At 39.8% G+C, this 23,568-nt stretch overlaps 1 protein-coding gene across 17 annotated transcripts in view; it reads left to right on the top strand.

The window, feature by feature from the left end:
• LOC134740986 (protein muscleblind) overlaps window positions 1-23,568 on the top strand; it is a 496,603-nt gene that overhangs the window by 413,627 nt on the left and 59,408 nt on the right. For all 17 annotated transcript variants that reach the window (XR_010127843.1, XR_010127841.1, XR_010127840.1 and 14 more), the window contains one exon: window positions 2,383-3,080. Coding sequence is in view for 13 of the 17 variants with exons in the window: in XM_063673693.1 (XP_063529763.1) it covers window positions 2,892-3,080 (189 nt within the window). In the remaining 4 variants the exon portion in view is untranslated. The remainder of the gene's footprint in view (window positions 1-2,382; window positions 3,081-23,568) is intronic.

The following is a 23,568-nucleotide window of genomic DNA, read 5'->3' as shown; positions in this document are numbered from 1 at the left end:
AACCTGAAATTTTCAACATCAATTAAATACGACCGGTTTATGTTTATGATAAAATAATATTTTATGAAATGAATTTTGGGGGATTTAAGTTTGTATGTAAGAAAAATAAAAACAACAAATTTGTACCAAAAAAGGGCAAAAATGCATGAAACAAGCATTAAAGCATTATAATCATACTTTAAAAATGCCAAATTCAGTGTTTTTGTACACATTTTTAATCTTTGACTGGCCATAGTTCCATTTGTATGAAAATCGTCACCGCCACGCGCTATAAATTATTTTTATTCCTACAAAAAAATGTATGAATGCCTCCTTGGAAATTATGTTTCCAGAATGAAGAATAAATGTGCAATATTGTCCAATTTTTTATTTAGCGTAAATCGCCACACTATGCTTGTCACAGCCAAAAATGTCACAAAAAATTACATAACATTTCCATTTTTTTGCACAAAAATATTTTATTACAAATAAAATATATATAACAATAATAAGGTATAACAATTATTTCAAAAACGAACTCCTCGTCACTAAATTATCTGAAAATGATATATAACTTGCCCTAGTTGCTAAGACCTGGACGAATTAGACCTTGGGAGTCGACCCCTCCCCCCCCTCGGGGGGGGGGGGAGGGTAGGCACGGTACGATCTCGTGGCTACAGGGCCAAATCAGCTTTCTTTGACCTAAGGAACAATCGTGCCAAGCGGCATCCCCTGAGACTAAAGTGCATGCTGTTCCATATACTTACCCTACTATTTGGATTGACGTCCGCTCCAGCTTCATCATCACACATCATCGATTGATGGGCCCGTTGTTAGGGCCAGTATTCAGAATTTGAGAGCTGTGGTCGCCACTGATACCTTACGGAATTGTATACAATTCATCATGCTAACGATAACACGTGAAAATGATCACCTATTTATATCCTGTATAAACGTTGTCGTTGAGATGAATTGAAACAAAAGCAGTTTAAAAGAATGGAGATGGAATGAATACAATTCATAAAATGATTGTTCAGTTACAGCTACGTCTGCCGGAGCCGCGGTCCATTCAACCATACCATTTGCGTAATAATTGTTTTAGTTCCCGTGTTACATTATTCCTACTACTACGAAAGTCCTTTTTTCACATTACATTACACATTTAAATCAAACATTATTTGGTTACATGATATTAGATTCAATTTCGTTATAAACACGCGTTTAGCTTAGTTTCAGATAAAAACTGTTTAGTCTCTTTATTAAACAAGTACATACCATAATAAATAGTCGCTCCCAACGACTCTTTTGAAACGCGGTATCTGAAAATGTCACGAGATTACATACTGAAAATAAACATTTGTGTTGTTTTCTGTTCAGATCACTGACGTCCGAGTGGACGAACGGGCACACTATGATAAAAACACCGCTTGCATTCACGTCGAAAATAAAATTTGAAGATTTATGCACGGTGAAGAGCGCGACGTTGCGTTCCCAGCACACCGCGCTATTTTCGACCGAGTTATGCTTTAAATAGCGCATTACGATAGTATTTGGTTTCACGAGTTTTTCCCTGTTCCCGGCCTCACGTTCCAAACGGCTTCGCCCACTCGAAGTATTTTTCCGCGAGATGGTTCAACCTATTCCTATGACACATATTGGAATTTGTCAAGCATTCTTTTGACGCCCGAGAGTCCAACAGCAAAGCTTACATTCGCGCGAAAATTACATATAATGCCTTTTAACAGTTTTAACGATTTTCACGTTCGCGATGTACGACGTAACTACTGATGTGTCGCGGTCAGTGACGCCGCCCGCCCTACACTCCAAACTCATTCACCTGACACCACCACTCCCCTAAAATTAAACACCAACTGACCATCCATTTCCTAATTAGTCTGAACAAATACAGGAAATAGGCAACCTCATTTAAGTGGAATTGTGCATGTATAATGAACTGATGTTGTCATCGAGGTCTTATCAAGTTGAACACATGAACAAAACTGTTAATGACCATATTTTCTTTTTGTTTTATTTATAAGATTATGTCGAAGCAGCAGACGGAGGCGACTTTCATCAGGATAAGGTATCTGTCTGTACAGCCAGCATCTGACTTATAAAATGAAATAACCGCTAATTTTCTTCTCGCCTCTTCCATAATTTACGTATCAAGCTGGCAAATAACATTAGAGACGCAAAGTGACTTTGTAAGTCTTATCTGCTGTTCAACTGCTACTAGCTAGCGAATAACATTATGTCAAACGTCAAATGAGACGTGAAAACGTTGCCTTCAGTCTGTTGTGCGGAAAAGCGCGAGCCTCAGGGCGGTGTCCGCGCCGCCGCAGGCGCTTGCTAACCCGTAGGCGCTTGTGCTTGAGAATAACCAGTGTGTTTTGTTGTTCGCAGAGTTGAGCCCCGCACCGCACCGGCTTGCTCGCTGACCGCCGAGCCGCTAATCTCGCTTTTTCGCGCCTCACCGTCGCCCGCCCAGGCCCGCCCCGACCGCCGCTATGCTCGCGCACCAAACACCGCTCGCCCTCTGCTAAACTCAACCGTCAACATCGATACGAACGCGTGTGATAATAATTTAATACTCGCCTAAATAAGCTTGCAACTTCGGTGTCTTTATTCTAACTTAATTGTAGGATTAATCATAATAGTAACGCATCGCAACGCAACGTAAACAGTCAATCCAGTCGTTGCGTCACCGCGACATTAGCGTTAAAGTACGCGTGTGAAGTAGTGTGTGGTTGTGAGGGTGTGCGGGTGCCGACTAGTGGCTGAAGACAGCGACTAGGAAGTGTAAGGAGTGCATGCCCAGAGCGCCAGTGCGCGCTCACCTCCCGCGGCCTATGCCCCGCAGTCGATCCACGTAACTACGTGCGCGAACTCCGCATCCTACTCCAGTGGCAGTGATGGCCACCATGGTGAACATGAATAGCCTTCTGAACGGCAAGGACTCACGCTGGCTGCAGCTCGAAGTGTGTCGCGAGTTCCAACGGAATAAGTGCTCGCGGCCAGACACCGAGTGCAAGTTCGCACATCCCCCAGCGACCGTCGAGGTGCAAAATGGACGGGTCACCGCCTGTTACGACAGTATCAAGGTACGTTTCGATGCTTTCTGTCTAATTGTGACTATATTGATTTAGTTTATGGTATGGTAGTCTATGGATTTATTGTGTTGCTTACAAAGAGGGTTGCTTTTCGAGGCGACATTTCGCCGCCGTCGGTCTGCGCGCTGACCTCGATCTCAAGGCTAGCCAAAAGTGACGTCACTCGCATCGGCGGTGTTGCGAGACTACCACTGTGTGAGAATAGGCTTCGCGTCAACGTAATGAGCAGGACGATGACTTCGACCTGCGTCTGTAGTTTAACAATTACATAGCTCAATCAATCAATCAATCGTTTATTTGCACATAAAAACATAATACAATGCATGCAAATACATTTATATAAAACATTACATCACCGGATTCACCGTTATGTCAAAATTAATTACACAATCTTAAAAGAAAATACATTACAATAAAAATATAGTAAAAAAAAATTGATATTAAATTATATGTATATTATATGTGTGTATGTCAGTTAATTCATAAATTGCCAATAAAATTAAGAAAATAGGTTAAAACAGAAGAAATACATAATCAGAGTTAATATATAAATGTCAGATATTAATATTAATCTAAAGCTCTAGCAAAATATTCTTTGACGGAATAATAGGGCTTACTAATAAAATATTGTTTCAGTTTTATTTCAAATGTTTTTAGATCCTGGCATTCCTTTATATCTTTATCTAATTTATTATACACCCTTACTGCGGTGTTGTGTAAGCTTTAATATTGCGCTCAACTCAATATGTTGCTCGTTTTAATGATAAGAGCGTTAACCATTTATGTAATTGAAAAAAGCGACAAAACGATGTAACTATATTTTTTGGAAGACCTCATAATTTACACAGGACAAAACAAATGTCAGTGTGCCATACCTATTTGTCGCTTAAGTCCCACACTCAAAATATTAATTTGCAAAAGGGCCTACAAGGGCGGTTATACACACTTCATCGAAGCGAACATTTAGGGCATATTAAAAAACTGTAATAGATGTCATATATTACAGAAAAAGTGACGAAGCCCTCCAGTGGTGAAGCTTTTTCTTTAATATCGGACATCTATTACAGTTTTTAATTTATATATAGTGGTGTGACTACTTAAAAAACACAAATCAAAATATTTAATAAATATAATAAATTTGATTTGTTCCCAAACTTGTTCCTACTTAAGGCGAGTGTTGTTGTGTACCTACTTAAGGCGAGGTGGAATGAGAACGATTACTGAAAATTTCGAATCGACTTTGCATGTAAACGTGTATGAGCATACCTTAAGGAACTATAATATCTAGTGTCCGACCGAAAATTCGGTTTCGGATTCGGCCATTTGCCAAAAAAACGGCCGAACCTTTCAGTCGGGCCGAAACTTACGAAATGGTACTTCGTACTATATAACTACACCATGTGACAAAGACCAAAAGTTGGGGAACAAGTAGGACAACAATATTAAATTATTAATATACTGATTTATGTATACAGAAATTAATTGGTTTATTAGAACACACAATTCCCCTAAAGCCCGTCACAGATGGCGCAATAATACATATATCGGCAGATACCGTAAGATACCGACAGATCTTACAGTATCGCTAAGCACCACACACACCAACGATACAAAAATATATATCGCTCTCTGTCTAGCACCTACATTGTGAGAGAGACGAAATATACCAAAATATATCGTAATATACCGAGCAGATGCCTTGTGATAAGATATCGTAAGATACCAAAATATTAAAAGCGGGTTTATGAAAAAATATTGACGATTTTAATAAGTACAAAAGTTTCCATTTCGACCGAAACTAGAGCCAAAGCCGAAACTTCGGTTTCAGCAAAAAATATGTTTCGGTCGGACACTAATAATATCTTAGTCTTATCTTAGCTTGGTTTTTGAGACTTTGTCGTCTCGTGTTTGACTGCCAATTTACCATTTAATATTTGAGTACTTATTATTTATCCCGAATAATTCTCCCATTCGACCGTTGACGTAGATACAAAACACTGGAATAAGCAAGAATTTTAGCCAACTAGCACACAACAAATATTGCAAATTATCGGGTGGTTTGCAGGAGCGTTAAGCGATACGGCGTTATCAGCCCGGTGGAGTGACGTGATAGCGCGGTTTGGATTGGAGCAAATGGTTGCGATAAAAAATTAAATTGACACAAACACGCACCTCGGCGGCATCGGCCGGAGCCTTGGGACACGTCGCGATAATGTCAACTCGACAGAGATTGAACGTGGCTGCACTACCTATTCACAGGCGTATGATGCAACCTTTATTATGCTCGTATAAATAAAAATCGATCCCCTCATAACAGTTATGAATTTACATCTAAATATTTTAAAAGACAACCACTCGGAAACTGTATTATCCACTTATTTGATTTTGTTCTGAACACAATAAATGACAAATCATTTCCCAAAGAAAGAAATTGAGATAAATAAAAGGTACTTTCACATTTCTTAATATTTCTATTCGTATTTTCCTTTGATGCTCGGCTGAATAACGCGATCAAGAGATAAAACGCACCGGGATCGGGGTCGGATCCGCTCGCTCTGCAAGCACTCTTAGACAGTCTCGTCTCGATCACTATACATATGTTTCCACATGCCGAGCTGCCGCAGCCGCGGCCCGCTTCGCTCTGCCACATCGCTGCTACTGCGGTATTGCACTAGTCGAGTGACACTACTCATTCCTCAATTATTTTTACACCCCCGCATTTTATTTTTGCTTGTTAGTAGCTAAACGAGATTTACAAATATGTTATATTTCACCAATGAATTGGTTTGAAATTTTGGCTTATGTTAATTTGATCCACAGTATCACTGGTAACCGAGTGAATCGGGAGCCCGGATCGCACCGATTTTCCTTTAACGAGTCATATGAATGCTATCAGCTTGATTTAGACGTGTGTGAGGGTCGGGGCTGCAATTCGCTTAAAGCTCGGCACCGTGTTTAGTCCGAGACACTAAACAATGGACGGGCGGTGTTCATTGTGCGGGCTTTGTGGATCGTGGTATCGCACCATCGGCGCATTCCACACAATGCCGACGCTGCCGTACTCTCCTCACGACATCGCACCGCCGACAGCTTATCTGGTCTTGTCCCCATCCCCCCTAAACTACTCACATAAAATATCCTTCACATTAGATTTCCTTGAAACGCACAAAATTGTTCGAATATCGTGGAATTTTTAAACGTAAACGCCACAATGAAGTGCACTAAAGCTACAGTCGACTGCCGCCTAGAATCTGCCTGCGATAAAACCGCACACGAGCGGTGGCTCAGGAAACTTTAAATAATCCCCCAGAGAATGTGAAATAGTGCAGCGCACGTCGCTTCAGCACTAATCCGCTCGATAAAAAGCGTCGCGGCGGAGGACGCTGCTTATATTGTTGACTGGCGATGGAGCGTCCAGATATTTAACTGAGAGGGAAAAAGTAAACAAGTGCTTTGTCCGGTGCAGTCCGGCCCCTTTGAGGCGCTCTTGCTGCAGGGAGGCCTAATCGTGTAATGCGAAAACTGCAAACGTTCAATATAATGGAAAGATCGGAGAGTCTACCTATTAAGGCTACTATTACAAGTTATTGAAGTCTGAAAAATGGTCTGTTATTTGTCTGATAACAATAAACTCACTAGCACGTAAACAATAGTTCAGCAAAACTAAAAATAATGAACATTTTGTACGCGCAGTAATCGCGCCGTTCTCACTCAAGAGTTGACATTCGCAACTTCTCAGAAAGTTGTCAGCGCCGAATGTAATCGAGGGCTGATCAAACAGCCGCCCGCCTCGCGACGAGCGTCTCCCGTGATTAAGTCTTCAATTACGCGATATGACGAGGGGGTCATATTTGATTAGGCTACGTGTTGTGTTGATTAAACCGAGCTCATTGCCTTATTCACTTAACTTCACCCACACCTGTAATCTACCTGTGAACACTGAGAGGAACGATTCGTCGTTTACATGACACTTATGCCTATCTATCTTCATTGGGTGCTCTCTTGATTCCCTTGACATTAAAAAGGCCGTGACTACATGACCTAGTGTTTCACTAAATTGGTCACATTCTCACATTGAATATGGCTAAACGTTAACAAACGGAGAGATTATCATAAAATTGTTATAATTTCAGTGTATAAATGCATTGAGGTAATAGCACAGGTAATAGCTAGGCTAGAGTCAATGAGATTAAATTATGTCATCAATGACACGACCACGGTACATTTTGAAATCATCAGCTTTGGTGATGTCAGCTCGTGTTTCATTAATTGTTGCGGTTATTTTTATGTCCTTGGTTTATTTATTCATTTATTTGTACTTAATTGGAAACGTACTTATATAACACGTCACATAATTATTGCTTCTGATTAAATTGTGTTTTTGGGCAGAATAAAAAGGTAAATAATTATGTATATTATCTCCTTGTGATAATTATGGAAACTCGCAGCAAAACCCTCCATTTCAAACGCGGCGGGTGCGTTGCGTGCTTGCAAAGTTCGCGTGTACCCATATCGGATTAATTCTATTCAACGATTAAACTGCAGACCCCAACTGCGCATAGTAGTACTTCTTCAGTGTTTAGACATTATTTTGCTAAATAATGATCATATCAAGTAGTCGTTTTATTTAATTTTCTCGTAACAAAAGTTTTTATTCTTTTTTCATTTTTATGTAAAGGGTATCTAATACGATCAGCAATCTAACCGACGTTTTAACTGTTCAGTGAAAACTGCAGTTAACTTGTCGTGGGTAGTCTGCTTAATGACATGCGAGCGTAACATATATAGGTATACTTTTTTAAACAAAGAAACATTTATATGTGGTTAGCATAGAAGTTGCATATTGTATAAAGACGGCGAAAGTGAGCGTGGGAGTAAGGCTCGCTTGCAAAGTGAGCGTGCGACGTGGGAGTGATGGATGCACCGGACCGCCGCGCCGGCGCCGGTCGGCCACTTCTTGAAATAGGCTCGACGCTCGTCCCGTCTACCCACTCACTCGTGTTCGTACGCCGAATACACAATTGCCTAACTTATAAACCGAGTCAACTGCGCTTCTAATTTCCGCATCCAACACTCTTGTTTGTTCACTATCGGGATTTGCGTAAATATTGACTACTGTCTATTTTTTTTTCATTCAGCGACAACACCATATCGACTTTATTATCTACTAACGCTTTGTTCCTACCAGACAACTTTTATGAAATTGCCTATAAGTAGTCTGCTTTTGTTACTGGGCAACGTGGGCATATAAATACACTAGAGCCATATCACCACCACCACGGGTATGAGTGGGTGGTGGTTAGTGTGAGTGGATCGAGTGGGTACTAATATGGGCCTTGTTGCCTGATTTAAATTTTTAAATAAATAAAAATAAATAAATACTGCTGTTGATATGCGACTTCCCCGAAGTCAATATACAGGCACATTCCACAATTTTCCTTAAACGTAATCTGTTTGTTGAGCTTTACTTGTGAACATTATCCTCTTTACTGTTCGCTTTTGCGAATATAATTTAAATCTCAACTGTCGGAAAGCTTACGACAAACTCCAATAATAAAATGGTTCGGCGTAGAAATGAACAAACTACTGCAAGTACTGCAACTGCAAGCAAATCGAGAGCAAAAGCTATCGCTTTAGTCCCCTTGAGGGGTTTTCAAAACCCGTCCGCCAAGTGTTCCGTTGCAGAACATTCGGAGCGTTTAAAAGCTGCCAGTAATCTCAACTCGCGCGCTTTGTTCGCCTTGCCGGAGCTGTTTCACAGGTTGTGAACTTTGCGGGCCATCGCGCGCTTCAAAGCTACTCTCGCCGATTGATGACTCGCTCTTACAATGTTATTCCTCAGAACCGAGTTTGATGCCAACGCTGCGGCCGACCGGAGCTACTCATAGTTTTTGACGCGTGCCTTTCCAATCGCCATCCTATTCTTTGATCATCTTCGTTACGTGACTTTATGTGTCTGTCTGCAAAGTTGGAATTCTGTCTTAAAATGGCTATAGCTCCCGACTGAAGGACGTAAAATAACTTCTTCGACAACTTTGAAAGACAAACAAAACCATTATTCTAGATTCCGGCGCTCTACCTACTAAAAATTGATAGCTTCCCGTCGAATCTTCTTACAACTAAATATGTAGTACATATATTTATTTGAAAGGAGAGGAGGAGAGGAGAGGTATTTTCATACATAATCAATGAATTGTACAGGTACAATCAAGTAGTTGTACAGGTGGTAAACTTATAAGCTAGGTCTACTTACTTAGGTTTATTTACTGTAAATCGTGTAATTATATTTTTGTACGTAATAATTAATGGCGAAATAAAAAATATATAAAGTTTTTGTGGACTGTATCCGTACCGTCCGTCCGTCCGTACTCTTTGTTGTGGACGTATGGATTACGGTCGGTCGGTGAATGTTATTAAATTTAAAAAAGTTGGAAGAGTAAAAAGCACTAGTTCGCAAAGACCAACTTTGCGAACGCTAAACAGCTACGAAAAGTAGCACTTTTTGGGCAACTGTATAAAAAAATTACTTCATGTTTCATAAGTTTCATAACCTATACTTAAATACGTGTAAAGCTATATCTACCTATTCGTAATAGCTTGGCTTGAGTTTATTTTCATCGATTAGTTTAATCGACTAAACGGTGGGCTATATCGCGAGCGTTCATTAACTTTGAGCAGCGCTATAGGAACACTCGTCTATCGTTTGCATTACTTTTAAAAATCACTTCAACTCTGACCTGAATCGAACGCCAGCGTGCCCCAAGTAATTGCCGCATAAATATCAGCAGCGATTTATTGTCTTTTGATCGGTTTGTTATTCCACTTTTAATTGTTTTATTTTTATTAATTTATTATACAAAAGGGAAGTTACAGTTATTATTGTTTCTTATCTGCCAAACTACATAGCAGTTTGTTAGTAGAAAACTTATTCTTAGCTTTACACCTATTGTGAGTTGTACTAACGTTTCTTGTATATACGTACGAGTATAAATACTTTCGAATTTCAGTTTCTAGAATCAAAAATAATGAAATGTAATGAAAATAATGACAAAATTACTCAATACACCTCAAGTGGAGACGGCCTCGCATCGTGAGCTCTTACATTTCACTAACATTCTAAATATACTTAGCTCAGATGGATCAACAGAATGTGGTAATAATTGCATATCGCAGATTGCCCCATGTTTGAATACAGACAATAGTTATTTGGTTTTACAAGGGGCAAAGTTGTTGTTTAACCTCTTGTGCTAATATTGTTAATCGAGGAAGCGAAAGATTCCAAAATTGAACCACGAGCGTAGCGAGCGGTTCGAAAAATGGAATCTTGAGCGTTGCAAGGGTTTCAAGCCACGAGGGTTAAACAAATTTTGCCACCGAGTGAAACACAAAAAATTTCACCACACCAACTGTAAAAAATATCAAACAAAATCAAAACAAAAACAAAATCATAATTAATAATTGTATTTAAATAGGACAGCCAATCGAAGTTATTTAAAGCTTTGTAGTCGTGGTCACAATGTTTGAAAAATGAAAAATATATTTATTTTGCACACACAAAGATGGGAAATTGCAGATGGAGTATACATAAGGTCCAGGTTGCGCGCATACAGCGGTACATTTATAACAGTATGAACAGGGGTCCCCAAACTAGGCATAACCTGTATCTTGGGCGACCAGTTAGTGAATTAAAAACTAGATTGAAAAAAAAAAGTATGTCTAAAGGTGAAGATAGGTGCTAATGCTAATAACCTTAGCTACTAGGGATTTACGTTGGTCAGTCTGTCAGTCAAGTCTCTTAAGGCTAAGTGTCTATACCTATAGGTTAAGTGTCTAATTATATAACATAGAGTACTACTACATATGGACAGAAATTGAGGCTTATGGCCGCATTATACAATTATACAATTTACCGTAGCGTCACTGCACTATCTCCTCAGTCTTATTATAATCGATAGTTAGCAACCAGACACAAATAACTCGCTTTGCCTGTGAAACAGGGAGGTCCTTGATGTAACAGTGTTTTAGTATTGAATTGTACACTGATGTTTTCCCATAGCTGCCAACACACACAGTACACAGTTTCGTACACAGTTTATATGAACTGTTTATACATTTAGGTAACAAAAAGTTTTGCTAACACAAATCTAATCTCATTGTACTCTCGCTTTCTGGAATACGGTACCTACTTTGAAAACGGCTAGTAAACGCTAAGGAAAACCACTGAATCGTTATTAATAGCATCATAATATTCATAATCATTCTCGTATTGTTTTAGGCAGCTTACAGTTCTAATTATACTAAATTAAATGTTGTAAATATATGTTTTCAGTTTTTTTTTTGTTGCTTATAGCTAGCTAATAGCTTAGGATATGATCGATCACGTTTAATCCAACCTAAACTTCGGGTCGACTATTGAGTCCAGGGCTAAAACTGCTGCCAAGAAACTTGGTGTACTATATTTAAGGTGAAGCGGTACTCGGTAAGTCGGTACCGAATCAGTTTCTCTCTCTATACCAAGCACAGGTCCGCTCGTACATGAAATCTGCTGCCACCTATGGGACGGGTTCCGCTAAGTATCAGCTGGCAGCCCTGGACTCAATAGAGTGCCGGGCTCATAGAGTTTTTGGCGATAACCCAGCTGTCAAATCAAAGTTACAGAGCCTCGATCATCGCCGTCGAGTCGCATGTCTAGGTATCGGTGTTCTATCTGATACAACTGATATTATTATTTAAAAAAAAAGCCTACAAAGTTAGTTGCTTTGACAGCTATAAACATTTAATGGTAACCGGTACACTCTTAACCATTTAAAAAGGGCGACTTCGGACGATTGAAATGTACGTGAATAAACTCTGCCTTTAGGATTTAATGTCATTATAATGTTCGCACGTGAGTATAGCGATATTTTTAGTATTATTAGTTATTGATATTGAAAGCGTGAGTTGCTCACGTGGTTGTTTGAATATTTGCTTGTGGCCCATTTTTTACGAGTATCACTCTCTATAAGGCGCATACGAGCTGCGCGAGGTTGTTCAAAGTTTGGCTGCATCCCATTCTGATCAGCCACAATGAAGCTCGTAGGCAAGTTAATGACTATCAGATTGGTCTATTCCCACTATACCACATCCCGAGTCGTCAATAAAAAATACCACGAATCGTTCGCGAATGAGGAGGGGCGGAGGGCGACGGACGGCGCATTCCTACATGCCGCGCATTTCCATCCGATATTGCGCCGCCATTATACCCCTCTCCCCGACCCGCACCCCCGCCCGCCCTTTAATTAAACGGTGAGGCCCGAGAGACGTCTCCTACTCCTTCATGCAACGTGGAAAATCACGTAAATAGCTTCAAACTTACTCCACGCGTTTGGTCCACTCCACTCTCGCTGATAAGAAACTTGTTTGGCTCTCGTGTTTGCACAATTTTCTTGATACGTCGCGTCGTCCTGCCGTATCGAGACTAACAGACAGCGTAATAAGTCACTGACAACGACTAGTGACTACTTCAGCCAAATTGAAGTAGGGCAAGCAAACAAGTTCCCTGATGTTTTGTTGCCATGGCAATGGCTAGGTGAAACAATGCGTATAATTCAACGGCGTTAACCTCCTTTCTCAACACATCCGCATAGTAGCGTAATAAAAGCGACTGGAATAGGGCCCGTAACGGCTGCGAAGCGACGAAGTCGGGTATCGAGTGTAATGAGCGCGACTTATCTGCGCTCATTTGCATGCGGCTCGTATCAGGTTCGACCTTGGCACCTCGCACCGTGTCCGCACCGTGCCGCCGAATTCGACACGTCGGCTTGTTTACGTCACCATGTGCCATAGACGCGCCGTACCTTACCTTGACTTCTCTATGAGTAATCAAGAGCATACCAATTACAAATTAGCACCTCGCCTGACCGTGATAAACAAACAGCAGCTTTTAGAAAGATTTTGATTTTCTCCTGCTATGCTTAGTGATCGGTAATATCATTTTATTTTCATGACAACTTGGGTTAAATTGATTAAAGCAATTGGTATAGCTAATTTCAACCGAATATATGAAATATGCTTAATAACTTAAATTTATATACATCTGAATTGACCAGCTCCCTTAAAATTGATTATAACTGTCCCTGCAACTCACATGAAAATGAAATGAGATTATACCAATCTTTATTATAATAGTCTAGGGACTGTTATCGGCCACTGCTCAGTTTCACTGGCTTTTCATCGTAATGTATGTATTATATAACTAGTCGAAATATAACACAGCCGTTGCACCGCGTATCAGTACAACCTTGGTACCTGGCACTATGCTCTGCCAAATTTGACCCCTTGACTCTTACATCACCGTGTTTCAGACATACGATAACGAAAGTCTAGCTCAACGTATATGTCCAACCAAGATTACGTGGCCCCGACCGGTCCTCCTTTTAAAGTGAATGCGATGGTTGAGCAACTATAACAAGGAAGGAGATATATTAATTGCTTTATTGTATAAGACAGAGTGATTAGCATCTATTTTTGGCTTGAAATTGCTTAGAGATAAATATTAACAATTTCCATGACTGATGATGATGTATGACTTTTGTGTTTTTTTCCATAGTACTTACACCGTCTCTAACAATTTTAAGCAATAACATTGATTATGACATACCATACGAATGGCTTAGTTTTCTTCAGACTTTTTACTTGGTTTTATTAAGCCCCTCTAAAACCAACATTTCTCTGCTGTATCCCCCTTTATCTCTTTATTTTTTTTGCATATCATACAATCACTGAAATGCATTCTAACATTCCTAACCAGTTAAGTAAATTACATAGATATTTACATCAAGCCAGCCAGCCGTGACAAAACTAAGACGGTAGTTGGAATCTCGTGGAATCCGGATCTTAAATTAATGAGTAAAATTTTAGTGAAAATCTTGAGTGTAACATGACGGTGACTCGCCCTCACAAGATGGACCCCCACAAAAAGCGACATCTAGGATGGCTCAAGAAGGGCAACACCGGTGTCGAGAGGTGTGCGCCGCTTTCTACCCATGTGGCTATAACAGCCACTGTGCCAACTCTCGTGTTATGCATATTTCACTTCCACCCCTGGAGCTTACAGCTCTAACGACTCCACTCTGGCCGGCCGGTTAAGGCAAGGGTACGTGGGGTCGCTACTCCCCAACAGCTCGCCACAAGCTGCCCTGCGTTATTAATTATTACAAATATGTACTCGTTGAATAATTTTACGGTTTAGACTCACTTGTTTTAGTCGCGCGACATGTTTCGGAGAGCCTAAGAGGTCTCCTTTCTCAAACACTAACAGTGCGAGCAGCGTTCATGACGGCCGTGTATCGCGTACTACCGTGCGCCGCGTCCCCCGCTGCGCGCGCGCCGAGAAAGCCGCTCCAGACATGGCTCTCCGAAACATGTCGCGCGAGTGACTAAAACAAATGAGTAAAACCGTAAAATTATCTAATGTTATAGTATGTCTCACTGCTCACAACAGTTTTAATTCGAATATGTACTCGTATTTACTATATTTACACGAGAGCCTACATTATCCCATGTTATTATGTTTGTAGTTATTTCATATCAAGAACGACATTTTTTCGTAACGTATGACGTTTGAAGTATAGTAATTGCAAGATATAAGGTTGAATAAGTTAGCAATCGTTGGCGTACGTGTCGCCATTATTTTTAGATTAAGCCAGGTCCCCACAGAAAACCAGCGCCACGGTTTGCCGCGGCACTATGCTGAGTGGGGATCCTTTTTGGCGTCCAAATGTTTTTTGTCTGCATGCTTTTCTTTTTTATGTACTATGTTGTGGCGTCAAATAAATGTATTTTCTTTCTTTCTTCTTTCCATCGATTAAGTTCACGCCGTTGAGTCATCGCCCCGCACGGTACGGGTGCCAAAACACGACCGCGACCAGAACAATGAAGCGTTATGGAGCATAACTTTCCTCAGTCGCTACTTTAACCGAGATCTTATCGCTCACCCGTTACACTCTCGGAGATCGTTATCCGCACTTAGGTCGCCTCTCCGCCGTCTCGCTGAATAACTTAGATCGACAGGCAATCGTTTCGCGAAAGTGCATTTTCAGCCGGGGGCGAAGCGTCGGGGCCCGATGTGCCACGCTCCAGCCCCGTCAACGCTTTACATGACAATTGCGACGTCCCCGAGGGCTGACGGGGCGCAGGACCGGCCGGAGACACGACCTGCTGCCACTGACGCAGATATTTCGCCGCCGTGTACTCGCTCTCGGAGGAACTTTAATTAAAATGAAACCGGACAAAAAATTATCGCTTCATTAATGTGGATGTCTATAGGGATGTCCTACCGACTAACCATCAAAAGATGGCGTGACTGTGTACAATTTGCGAATTCTCACCATCGTTTCCAAAACTCAAACATTTCCTATAAGTGGTCAACGGGGGAAAAATAAACGGGTTTCATGTTCACGTGCAAAAAAAACCGTAAATTATAGCATTACATTCTGATTGCTGTTCGTGGACGATCATATATGTAAATAGTTTATTTTATTTTATTTTTTATGTGTCTGTGCCAAGTTAGGCAATGGAGTGGGGTAAGCTTAGACACCAACGTTTTGGTGAGATTTTTCAAAGTTAGACTGCCAATTATACATGTTGGGACTGTTTTGAGTAAAGTAAGGGTGCGTTCAGTTCACATTGAACATGTTCATTGGAAAAAAATCGACAACAACAAATTATCGTCTAGAAAATGTTTAAACATCTTACAAAATTAAATTATAAAACCGGCCAAGTGCGAGTCGGACTCGCGTTCCAAGGGTTCCGTATATTACACAATTTAAACAATGTATTTTTTATGTGAAACGTGAGTGAAATGTCTTTAAAAAACCCGTAGGGGTCGGATCAAAAACTAAGTAATTAAGTCCGACTCACGCTTGACTGCACATTTCTAATAGATTTTCCTGTGGTCTATAGGTTTTTTGACCCAGTAGTTTCGGAGATAAAGGGGGAATGGTAATTTTTTCAAATATCCACTTCTAAACTATTTATCCTAAAATTATAAAAAAATATATTTGAGATTCTTACAATGAACTCTTTCATTTGATATGTAACACGATATATTTTGAAAAACTTTATTTTTTAATTTTTTCTTTTACCCCCCGTGGCTCCGTGTTTAAAATTTATTTGTTTACGATATATGTCCGTCTTTGGGTTTATACAAACTTACATATGTATACCAAATTTCAACTTAATTGGTCCAGTAGTTTTGGAGAAAATAGTCTGTGGCAGACGGACAGACAGACGCACGAGTGATCCTATAAGGGTTCCGTTTTTTCCTTTTGAGGTACGGAACCCTAAAAAAAGAGATTTATATTTAAGCGAAATTTTAGTACTTATGTATCGGCAAAATCGCAGTTCTTTTATAGTATGTACCTTTGGGGTGCCTACAACGTGCCTTGGGAAAAAAAATCAAAAGAAAAAAAGAATTTATTTTTTTTCAAATATTTGTTTAGTAATGTTTTTTTTGGGTTACTAATGATTTACCAAAAAGAAATTGCCAAAATTTCAGATCCCAAAAAATGTTTCCCAAAATTTCATTTGCCAAATAAAGATTTGCCAATATTATTTTTCCCAAAAAAATGTTACGCAAACGTTTTATTTCGTTTAAGAATGTTAAGGCAATGAATCACTTACCAAGTAGTGTTTTTTTCACCAATTTACATTAAGTAAAATGTTTCAGTTGGCAAAACATATTTCGTTTTGTGTGGGGTCACAGTTCTAACCTAACCTAAACCTAGTTTAAAAGCCGTTCGTTTTCTGTGGGGTCGCAGTTCTAACCTAACCTAAACCTACTTTAAAAGCCGTTCGTTTTCTGTGGGGTCGCAGTTCTAACCTAACCTAAACCTACTTTAAAAGCCGTTCGTTTCTTGTAGGGTCGGAGTTTTAACCTAACCTAAACCTACTTTAAAAGCTGTTCGTTTTCTGTGGGGTCATAACAAGTAATTTGACTAAATGTTTATTGTGTAATTTATTTTTGCCTTAATAAAACATTTAGCAAATGACCAAATGCTTAAATGTTAATTTTCGTAGTAATATTCTGCTTAAAGAAAATTTGACCAAATGAAAATATGCGTATTGTAAACTTGCCAAAGATAGCATTGACAAATAAAACATTTGCTAAAATTTGTTTGGGTAATGAAATTTGACCAAATTCTTTTTGGGAAAACGGCAGGATCCCGTTTTTTTTTCTTATGAACGTTTAGGTAAACGCGCGTAAAGCACTGATTTTGTCGCTCTTGTTATTTAGATATTACGTAACAAAACGTGTATAATTTCAACGACTAAATCTATCAATTTTACACTTTTGCTGAAATCGTTAACGGGCTCTTAAAATCTTATTGCATTTTTGTCTACGATATAAGAGGCAAACGAGCTTATATAATACCTAATGGTAAGCGATTACCTTACTTATGTGCGAGGCAGAAAGTTTCTGGAGAAACACACAAAGACTGCCAAGTGCCAACCATCTAAGTAGTTTAGATCACAACGGTTACACTCACTAGTATTTTAGTCGCTTTTGGCGACATGTTTCGGACTCGTCGGGAGTCCTTCCGGCTCGAGTGCCCGCGGCGATTGTACTCCGTGCACTGCCCGCGCCGCCCGCCTCGTCGCTCGTTGCGCGCGCGCTGATGGGGCGGGGGCGGCAAACGGTGGAGAGAGCACCTGTCTTCTTGCCTTTCATTAAGGGGGTAACGGATATAATTGGACGCCTATTACACCGGAGGTTTAGCATTTTAGGAAGAGTGCACGGCGGCACCGCGTCATGCCGGATTTCGATCAGACGGCGCGGCGCCCATAATTAGTAGGTACCTAACACACCTTTACTAAATTGAGATTTTTTTTCGTGAAGTTGAGGCATTACTGGGGAAATGTGAATGTCAAACGGTCGGCGAAAAAGTGAGGTTAGGCGGACGGGTATGCACATGGAGAATAATGGGATACAAGTCGTGACATACACCAGTTTTAAAGCACTTAGAAAATATTTTTTTAAGAGAAATTGTGATAGAAACGAGGAATTTTTACGGTACCTCTATAAACGTGTTCTTCCTGGGGGTGAGTTGACTGTGAATTAACCAACGTATCACTAACGGTTTTGCCAGTATAGGTAATCAAATTTCCTACTAGGTTTTGTGTCATTTCATACACCAGTCTATTTTCCCCCGTTTCGTATTCGTTTTTGTTTTGTTATGGTGCAGTCATCTCAATTATATGAACTGACACGGTCATCAGAGTTGGGGAGCCTTTCTTACGGTTCGGTTTGCATATTTGAATGCGAGTTCACTCGAAGCACGGCTGTCGCCGTTTTCGATTCGCGTCACGCGCGCCTCCACCCGACATAGCATCCTTAATTGGCCTACGTATTATTTGCCAATTAAAGTGAATTCTCATCGTGGACGTGACACGAAACCTATATGTTTTCTCTGTGAAGAGATTTTCACCCTATTAAGCACTGCCCTAAATTATTGTATGCAAATAAACCTGACACTAAGACAGCGAATCCGTCGTTTCGGCCACCGCCGCCCAGAGCGGAGTTGAGTCGTGTTCGTGTGTCAACGGTTACTGTTGATAATGTTGATGTACCTACTTCTAACTAATGGATTTACTTTACCCGCCTCTAACATTAGCAACTCATAGCGTCGCTACTACTGATTTAATGTAAACACCTCGAAAGTAAAAAAAAATGTAACCTTATCTATCTCTAAATAATACATACTACGTTAAGGCAAATAAAAAGCGCGTAGCTATTTAACTATAACAGCTAGGCAGGTATAAGAAGGAAAGACAAAGATGTAGCTTTGCTTTGTGCCGTTGAAAGCATCCTCAGTTCAGTTACGACAAACGTTTCAGATTCAAGGCCGATCTCTGCTATGGAATAAGAATGCCTCTCGCTCGCTCCTGGCTGGTCGGTCGGGAGCGGGACGACTGGAATGCGTGCAAAATAAACAAGTCCAACCGGTTTAGCTGCACATCTTGCACTTCGCCATTTTTAGGCAAAGACGCGCGTTTTCTTCTCTTTCTTGCTTTTGATTCCTGTAATATTGGACGTGTTCCACAATATTTAACAGCGCAGCTTACACGATATATTTAGATCAATATAACAGAAAATTATGCCTGACCAGTTTGGCTGTCGGTAAGATAATAATGAGGTTCGCGTCTCAAAATCAATTCACGAATCAAAAATTTCTTAGCAAACGAATAGTCTCACAAGCGTCCGTTAGTCAGTGACGTCCAATGAGGACAATTAACACCGTGACGTCTCTAAACTAAAAAGCTCAACGTCGGGTGCCGAAGTGGACAATGTGTTACGTTTGCGAGCAGCGAACGATAGCAGACATGATGACAACGCCCATATATCTTGTGCCGAGAGTGATGTATCACCGTCGGTCAAACTAAGCTAACATATTCCCTACTATCTATCTGCGTGCCAATCCTCTCACGTAATATTGAAAAAATTTCATTAGTATATATATATCTAATGTATTTGTTTTGCTTTTCATATCATGAATCATGACAAGATAATTGGAATATCGCAATGAAGCTACGATGGGTGTGTAAAACAAATGTTACTGAAGCACACAAAAATATGTGAGCGTCAGGATGGCGGGTGGACCTCTGCGATTTGAACGAAATATTTATAAACATATTGTACCTTCAGTGTACCTCAGTGTACCTTTAATAAAAATCAGTGTACCTCTCTATAAAACGAGATATTAAACAAAAAAGGTCCACCCGCCATCCTGACGTCAGGTTGGCGGGTGGACCTATGAAATCTTGCATTTATTTCACGTAAACTTTCATTAAAAATCGGCATATCTATACCTAAAACGAGATATTTAACAAAAAAGGTCCACCCGCCATCCTGACGTCAGGTTGGCGGGTGGACCTATGAAATCTTGCATTTATTTCACGCGAAATGTATGTATTTATAGTGTACCTTCAGTGTACCTCCGTAAACTTTTATTAGAAATCGGTTTATCTATCCCTAAAACGAGCTAGGCTCAAAACAAGGTCCACCCGCAATCCTGACGTCAGGTTGGCGGGTGGACCTATGAAATCTTACATTATTTCACGCGAAATGTATGTATTTATAGTGTACCTTCATTATACCTCCGTAAACGTTCATTAAAAATCGGCATATCTATACCTAAAACAAGATATTTAACAAAAAAGGTCCACCCGCCATCCTGACGTCAGGTTGGCGGGTGGACCTATGAAATCTTACATTATTTCACGCGAAATGTATGTATTTATAGTGTACCTTCAGTGTACCTCCGTAAACTTTTATTAAAAATCGGCATATCTATACCTAAAACGAGATATTTAACAAAAAAGGTCCACCCGCCATCCTGACGTCAGGTTGGCGGGTGGACCTATGAAAGCTTGCATTATTTCACGCGAAATGTATGTATAATGTTTCACGCGTGAAATAATGCAAGATTTACTTAAATCACTTTCAGTACGAGTATACCGTCATCGCCAAGCTCTCAGCTAATGTCTTTATATTTAATATTCTCGTGGAAATAATACTTTGAAAGAAAACAATACGCTCAATTAAAATAGTAATAGCATCTAAAGCATTACAGATGTTACTAAAACAATTTACTTACTGCGAAAGAACAAATACCATCGTATACGTCGTACTGTTTTCCCGACGTTTCCTTGAGAGATCATGTTCGCGGCGCGGCGACGCGATAAGCCTCACTCAATTAGCACGACGTGAAAAGATGAAGTGGCCGCGGGCCACGCCACTTTTATACTCCAGCCTTCCATTATTTATTTAGAAGCTAGGCTACGCTCGCATGTCCCTCCACAACACTCCCTTCCTCTATGCGATTAAACCGAACTGTTCCATTAAAAAAACTGCATTTCTTAAGGTCAGGGTCGTCAACTCACCTTCAGTCTAGACTTGAAAAGAACAAGTATTTTTGCCGCGCATTTAGTAGTACGCCATTATGCGTAAAAAGATCATGTCCATCAGAAGCAGAATACAGGGGAGTGCCAACAGCATACTATTCAGGGGATATATATTTTTTAAATTAAGGTAGTGTGTAATAATAGTTATTTGTTATACAAGGTTGCAAAGTTGTATTTTACCCGCGAGTGTGGAATTGCAACGACGAGCAAGCGAAAGGATTCTATAGTTGAACCACGAGCGAAGCGAGTGGTTCTAAAATAGAATCCTGAGCGTAGCGAGTGTTTACACGAGAAGTAAAATACATTTGCACCCGTGTGTAACACAAAACTTTTCTCCTCACTATAGCGAGGAAAGTGCAACATGAGCAACATCCACAGGTGTTAGATCATCTTCATCACTGGAATCACTCATTATTTTACGATAATACGATATTATAACAGAAAACTCTGGAAGTTGTGCATTTTTACGTGCCGGAGTCGGTGAGAAAAATTTTGTTGACAATGTTGACATTTCTGACGATGCGTTTTGAAATTGCATCGACTCAACTTGTGCGTTCAGAATTACATTCAACGTCATTTAAAAAAACAAATGTTTCTTATGGAATTTAAGGTTAATGACTTAAAATCATTAAATAAAGCTAAATTAGGTATTCTTTATTAAATTCTCAAACCATTTATTTAATGATAATTAATATCGAACGAACCATTATTATGAGCGTTTTACGTTTTGTTATCTGTCAAAAGCTACTTAAACACGCTCCATCCAAGGTCAAATTACTTTCCCCACTAGTGGATAAAATGCGTTTTTCCACGCTTGTTTTAAAGGATAAAAGACGCCTTTCCGAGCTAGTGAGGGGAAAAAATAGTTTTAGTATAAATATAAAACCTAGCTTTTAAGTAACAAACTAACAAATTTGGAACAACGTATCTGAATATAGTTATTTGTTATACAAGGGTGCAAAGTTGTATTTTACCCGCGAGTGTGGAATTGAAACATGAGCAAGCGAAAGGATTCTATAGTTGAACCACGAGCGAAGCGAGTGGTTCTAAAATAGAATCCTGAGCGTAGAGAGTGTTTCAACACACGAGAAGTAAAATACAACTTTGCACCCGTGTGTAACACAAAACTTTTCCCCTCACTATAGCGAGGAAAGTGCAACATCCACAGGCGTTAGATCATCTTCATCACTGGAATAACTAATTTTTTTACGATATTATAACAGAAAACACTAGAAATTCTGATTTTTACGTGAGTCGGTGAGAAGAACAGTAAAAATTTTGTTGACAATGCTGTCATTTCTGTTCTGACGTATGAAATGTCAACGATGCGTTTTGAAATTGCATCGACTCAACTTGTACGTTCAGAATTATATTTAACATCATTACAAAAAATCTAACGTTTCTTATGGAATTTGAAGGTTTATGACTTAAAATTATTAAATAAAGCTAAATTTGGTATTTTTTATTAGATTCTCAAACCATTAATTTAATGATAATTAATATCGAACGAACCATTATCATGAGCGTTTTACGTTTTGTTATCTGTCAAGCTACTTAAACACGCTCCATCCAAGGTCAAATTACTTTCCCCACTAGTGGATAAAATGCGTTTTTACCCGCTTGTTTTAAAGGATAATAGACGGCTTTCCGAGCTAGTGAGGGGAAAAAGAAATTATTTATTTATTTCAAAATAGAACAACTCGGATTATACAAAATAGCCTCATTAATCAACCAAGGACACAGTAATTGTTTAGATACGTATCGCATTTCGAATAGTAACTGAACCAGTTTAATGACCTTGCAATGGTTTCCGCAATCTCCGGGTTCGCGTGCTTTTGATCATTTGTCTTTTACGACTCTCGTCGGAAGAACATAAAACGTATCTATTGTGTATTTTTTCGGTCGGTACAGTCGATTACTTGCGATTTGTGTGTTTTTTAAAATGTGGCAGCCCTGAATATCCACGCATTATTAACTTGATGAGGTTTCCGCGAGTACAAAGCAAGTGCGTCGTCGTGTTGTGAATAGTTATCGTTGAATAACGTGGATGCAGTTTTTGTCGGGCCGGTAGTGTCGACAGGTTCGTTAGGCGAGGTGGCGCCGCTACAGTACTCTTGCTTGAGTGCACCCCTCCAACTCTTTAACTGCCTACATGGAGGACCCTCCACACTGCACTCTCCTATTATAAACTGCGCTTTTAATGGTTTGCACCGATTTTAATTATTTCACCCAATTCCAACGCGTGCCGCTAAAGAGTTGCGCAATGAATTGTTTGTTTAACTAACAGTGATTTTCATAGCGATTCTCATTACTTAATGCATTTTTGAGTGGGTTGTATTTTAATTTATATAGCATGTTGCTATTAATAGCCACATTTAGCCAGATTAATATATGTTACTAAGTGCATTTCACTGACGCCATAATCGTTCCGACGCTCCGTTGACAGGCAACAGAGCGGGTAGTAACATAAAATTAAGCTATGCAACATAGGTACATAATTTACCTACCATATATATGCGCGCCGTTCATTTCACCA

The sequence above is a fragment of the Cydia strobilella genome, chromosome 4 (genome assembly GCF_947568885.1).
Source record: "Cydia strobilella chromosome 4, ilCydStro3.1, whole genome shotgun sequence".
In the NCBI taxonomy this organism is placed as follows: Eukaryota; Metazoa; Arthropoda; class Insecta; order Lepidoptera; family Tortricidae; genus Cydia; species Cydia strobilella.
This window is presented reverse-complemented; position numbering and strand designations above follow the sequence as displayed.